Genomic DNA, 6025 nt, shown 5'->3' with positions numbered 1-6025 from the left:
CAAATAAAGACAACCACTAAATCACGGAATCTTGACACAGCACGCATATAATAGAAAGTAGCAACTTTACCTGACCATATAGGAAAATAGGTATTTAGTCGGATCTTAACACGTACTTGTGATTTGGTTAAAACCGGTTTTGTTCAAAATATACGAAGAAATGTCGAAATGTTCAGGACTTAATTAAATCCGTATTTCGGTAGGATGGTGCAAGCATACGATTTTTATTGCGTCTTACACTTTGAGAAGCGAATAATCTTCAACTACTTTATTCAAATATTGTTTAAAAACGTTAATTTTGAGCTATGAAAGTCAAGTGGCTCGAGTATTTTTCTGAGGAAGTTTTAAAAAATTGCAAAGAAATATTTTTATATGGGGTTAGCTTTCATTAGTCTTAACTATCTATAGATTAACAACTTTTGGTTATATTTATAATTTAGAATCATCATTGAAGGTGGGGGACGATTTCGCAGATAATTAATTATATTGATGTGCCATTTGTATGCAAGAGTGACATTTCGTTGTATTATGTGCCAATTCGAAAAAGTTATGCGAGTATTCTCTCCCCTTAACAGGTTCATTATTTTATAATTAAGTTTAGTTTTCTGATATAATTTTGAATAATTACAAAATGTATCAATTCAATATATTTTAGTTTTTGTTATTGGTGTATCAAAAACATTAATGTACGCATATAATTTCATAAATTTGAAACGTTTAAAATGATTACATACCAATATAAAGAACCGTTCATCATTTTTGAAAAAGACTATGAACGAAAATCGAGTTATTTATCTTCTCTTGGTGACAGATTGATTGGGAAATGAACCAGCGTAATATAATGGTAATCACAGAGAGGGACCAGCAAGCAATTTTCAATTGTAGCTTATTCAACGTTAAAACAATTTTCCACTATAAACGAATGTTACTTTATACAAATATAAGGACTTTGTTAGCTAAATCTACAATTTTATTAGATATTATGATTTTTTATTGCAATAGATTAATATGCTATAGAAAATGACTGGATAAAATCAATTGTGAGTTTCAAACTACCCTTATCACTGGTAATACACATTTTCCTTTGAAATATATCTTCAAAGAATTTTCGGAAACTATCTAGTTTATAGTTAAAAAGTATTTTACCGTTACAATTTATCAATCTATAAATGTCACCATTGACATTTGGATAGACGATAAACACGAATGTTAAGATATTTCATTCAATATTTCTTCACTGTTATCTTACTTTCAAGTTCATCTTATTAATCTTATGCGAACAAGGAAGTGGATCAACCAAAATCTTATTCTTGCTTTAACACATTTAACTAACAGAACAGTAGATCTTGATCAATTTGCAGATGGTTAATATAACGTGCTGTTGGAAATATCTATCTGAAAGAAATGAATATACTAGTAATTAACTTTTATACAGCAATTATATTTACCGTGCTGTTTCCCTCTGTAATGGGATTATACACATACTGTAGTATCGATGGAATGAAAGATCTGTGGTGTAAGAACCAAAGCAGTTGTTACACAAATAATTACCATTTAAAGGACGTATATGAAGTTATAAACCAATGTCTAGCATGTGAAGCCGTTCCTGAATGGGAAATTCCGCTTCCTAATGTCACATACCTTTCTTTAGACGTTGAAATAACGAACGTAGAAGGAACAGTAAGTATGTTATTAACCGATCAAGAATTCAACAGTACAACTTATTTTAGATTTATGCATTCACATGGATACCTAAAACTATTGCCAAGGAATATATGCGAGTTTAATATTGTCTTTATTGATGTAGGTTATAATCTATTTCAAGACATCGGAAACATTTCATGTCTACAAACTTTAGATACACTAAAAATGAATGATAACAGAATAACATTTGTTTCAAATAAGACATTTGCAGGGATGCCAAAGCTGAGGTATGTTGATTTGTCCAGTAATAAGATTTCAAAACTGGACTTCAATATATTGAATTACCCAAAAACTAACATTCTTCACTTTTACCTTAATGCAAATAATTTACGTCAGCTCGACGTTGGAAATGTTCTTGTACAAAATAATACTATTTGCAGGGTAAGTTACAAGAATAATAAATATCCAATTAAGATTTCTAACATTAAGAATTTTAATCCGAAGGAATCAAACACGTTTTTGTGTGGTACCATCGACTTTTCGAATGTAAGGTTAAATATCCACCCTTTTATGATATTAGGAACCAGCATTGGAGAACTAGTTAAATTTGCAAGATGTGGAAACCTTGAGTATCGCGGAGCTAAAATTAACTGTGATTGTTCAGTTGCAGAATTCTTCAATTTAGAGTATCTTGAGTTTAATCGAATGTTTAGTAATCTATTTACTAGTAATGCGTGTCAAAATCCAGAACCTTTACGAGGTATACATATAAAAGACCTTTTCTTTAACACGAGTCTGCATCATCTCATGATATGCGACCTTCAAGATGGCTGTCCCAAAGTTGGAAACTGTAAATGTGTTTGTACATCTCATCCACTTACTGACAGTATAATCATAGATTGTTCTAACCAGTCTTGCACGGATCTTCCCGAAGTGGTTCCCAAAACTAGGCATAGAATAGTGTTATTGATGGAAGGTAATCAAATACAAAGTGTTAATTCGAAATACTATTTTAAAGATGTAAAAAGTTTGGATTTAGCCGGAAATCCTGTACAGGGTTTTGATGAAAGCATCCAAAATTTAACAAATGCTGTTGAAATAATCATAGTAGATCATTTACTTGACTCACTTCCAAGGCAAGTTCAATTTCTTGATCCTAACGTCTTCCGGTTCGGTCAAAACGGTATACCTTGTAATTGTGATAATCGATGGATCGGCGAATGGAGAAAGTTTAAAAATGCAAAGGATCCTCTATTTTGTTCAAACTTTAAAAATATTTCAATTGAAGATTATATAAGTCATTCAATGGACTGTGATTCAAGACAGGAAAATCTATTGTCTTTGTATTCACTTATTCCTCTGACTATATTTATTGTTCTTATTTGGAAACTAAGACATCTTCGTTACGATGTCAGAGTTCTTAAAAATCAGTTCCTAACAATTGACAAAAATATACAAAGGATTTGGCAAACTGATGTTTATATTTCATTTGACGAAGACAACGATGACGTCAGATGGTTTGTGTTTCAGATATTAGATAAGTTTTGTCGTAGAAGAGAACTAAGCACCTATATTGCCTGTCGAGATTCCTGGCCTGGCAGTACAGACGAGCAAAACATCGTCAGGAATTTGCAACGTTGCAAATACTGCCTAATAATACAGTCATCTGGCATGTATGATTTAGATAAAACCAACTCATGTTCAAATCGTATGGAATATAGACTAGCATGGGATCTGTTTACAGATAAAAAGTTATGCAAAGTATTTATTATTAACTTTGACAAGAGTAAAACAGAAAAATTTCAAACTATGAAAACAAAAGCGCTATACAGACTTGGGATGGGATTTAAGATATATGATCGTAAACGGTCTTTATACGAAAAATTGTTGGAAGTTTTCAACGAACCACTAGTTACAAATGCAAAACACATTCGCCAGCGTAAAAGAAGAATATTGACATATTTATGGCATCAATTTAAAGATAGAACTTGAACTCTATAATATTACAAATACTGAATTCATTTATGAATAAGAAGTTGATTAATGCAGTATAGTTAGTATGTATAACTATTAGTGGAGTGACTTTAACATGTTTAAACGTAAAATTAAATTTTTCAAGCATCAACCTAATGCACTCTAAATTATATATCATTCGAAAGCTACTAATCTGTACTATCTGTTTTGCCCGGTCCCGGATGACAGCTAAACAATGCTTAATGCATTATATGTTCGTGTGTGCTTTCGGCAGACTATTTTCAATGAATCTGATGCGCGTCTGGCGTAACACATTATATATCAAGTATGTGTTTGTTTACAACGACAATAATATGAACATTTAAATGAACCGCCTTTTTCAAATGCAAATTAAAAATCCATAATGTATGACGAAACGACGAGAAAAAAAGATAACACATTTTATCAGTGATGCTCAGTCTGTAGTTTTCTGTGTTGTCTTTTGTGAACTGTTGTTCTAACTTAGCCATGTCATTTGACTTATACGTTTGCATGGATTTTCTTTTGGTGTATCGTAAGCCCCCACTTTTTTTTTTATCAATACAGATTTCTATATATATTATATTTGTAAACGTGTTTATTGTTAACTGACCGATATTAGATAGATATTGCCAAAGTAATCAACATGAAAAACAGACGAAACAAATTAATGACATATATATGGCATCCAAACAAATAAGTTAACAATATTAGTAAATGAAACTTTTGTCAACAAGGATGTGATTAAGCTTGTTACATTTACTCAACACCCACTGTGAAGGTATTTGATGAACATTTTATTTGTAAAAAGATATATTGATAGAATAAATACTTTGTGTACAAAACTGAAACAGATGATTAAATTAAATTTTCATAGATACCAGGATTAAAATTTTATATTTACGCCAGACGCGCGTTACGTCTACAAAAGACTCATCAGTGACACTCGAATCAAAAAATGATTAAAAGGCCAAATAAAATACGTAGTTGAAGAGCATTGAGGAATAAAAGTTCCTAAAAGTGTTGCCAAATACAGCTAGGGTAATCTATTCCTGAGGTAGAAAAGCCTTAGTTTTTCAAAAATTCAAAGTTTTGTTAACAGTTAATTTATAATTATGAACATATCAATGATAACTCAAGTCAACACAGAAGTGCTGACTACTAGGCAGGTGATATGGGGAAATATATCTCCACCAGCAGTGGCATCATCATAACTCATCAAAGATACCAGGATTAAAATTTTATATTTACGCCAGACGTGCGTTTCGTCTACATAAGACTCATCAGTGACGCTCATATCAAAATATTTTTAAAGCCAAACAAGTACAAAGTTGAAAAGTATTGAGGATCCAAAATTCAAAAAAGTTGTGCCAAATAAGGCTATGGTAATCTATGCCTGGAATAAAAAACGCCTTAGTTTTTGAAAATTTCAAAGTTTCGTAAACAGAAAATTTATAAAAAATTACAACATAATTGATATTCATGTCAACACCGAAGTGTTGACTACTTGGCTGGTGATACCCTCGGGGACGAATCGTCAACCAGCAGTGGTACGGTCTTCAACACGGAGCCTTGGCCCACGCTGAATAGCAAACAATAGAAATGGCCTAATGTAATACCATTCAAACAGTAAAAACAACCATTTAAAAAAAACGAGAAACGAGAAACACTTATGAAACACATCAACAAACGACAGCCACTGAACAATCTGTGTGAAATCCGATTTTGTGATGTCACAATCGAGGATAAGATTACAGGAAAATGGCAACGACAATTGCTGCATACTCGTCGTCATCTGTGACACAGTTATTCAAAGTCTTCTAGCACATCATTATGGCGGCCGTCAAACTGCCGAATGGATAACTTCACTACTAGGAATCATTGGTAGTATACCGCTGTTCAAACTCATAAATCCATGGAAAAAAAAAAAAAAATCGGGGTAACAAACTAAAACTGAGGGAAACGCATGAAATATAAGAGGAGAACAACAACACAACACTACAATGTAACACACACAGAAACGGACCAAGCATCAGACAAAATCCCACGAGAATAACAAATATAACATATGACTGTCGTGTAACAAATTAGTATCGAGTAAAATCACGGTAGGTAACGCAAACTCTATAATATTGTTAATGTAAAATGAAAAAAAAATCAAAAAGATCGACGCTTACAAATGCATAGAAATATAAGATATTTTCTAAATTCACCATCGATTGCCAGAGATTATCCAATAAATGTATTGTTCTCTGCTGATAATTTTGTGAATTTAAGTAATTTTATACTGTCTTCAAAACAATTGTAGATACCAAGAATTTTTGAAAAATTAATATTAGCTAATTCATCAAGTCAGGCTTTTGTGTTAATTTTGAAACAAAGGATTTAC

The 6025-nt window shown here is 31.9% G+C and overlaps 1 protein-coding gene across 1 annotated transcript; it reads left to right on the top strand.

The window, feature by feature from the left end:
• Window positions 1-2214: 2214 nt before the first annotated feature.
• Window positions 2215-3636, top strand: LOC139492599 (uncharacterized). Its single transcript, XM_071280750.1, has one exon. The coding sequence runs from the start codon at window positions 2215-2217 to the stop codon at window positions 3634-3636; it is 1422 nt and encodes a 473-aa protein (XP_071136851.1).
• Window positions 3637-6025: the final 2389 nt, after the last annotated feature.

Source organism: Mytilus edulis, chromosome 10 (genome assembly GCF_963676685.1).
Source record: "Mytilus edulis chromosome 10, xbMytEdul2.2, whole genome shotgun sequence".
In the NCBI taxonomy this organism is placed as follows: domain Eukaryota; kingdom Metazoa; phylum Mollusca; class Bivalvia; order Mytilida; family Mytilidae; genus Mytilus; species Mytilus edulis.
Note: the sequence above shows the minus strand (reverse complement) of the source record. Positions and strands in the feature narration are given on the sequence as shown.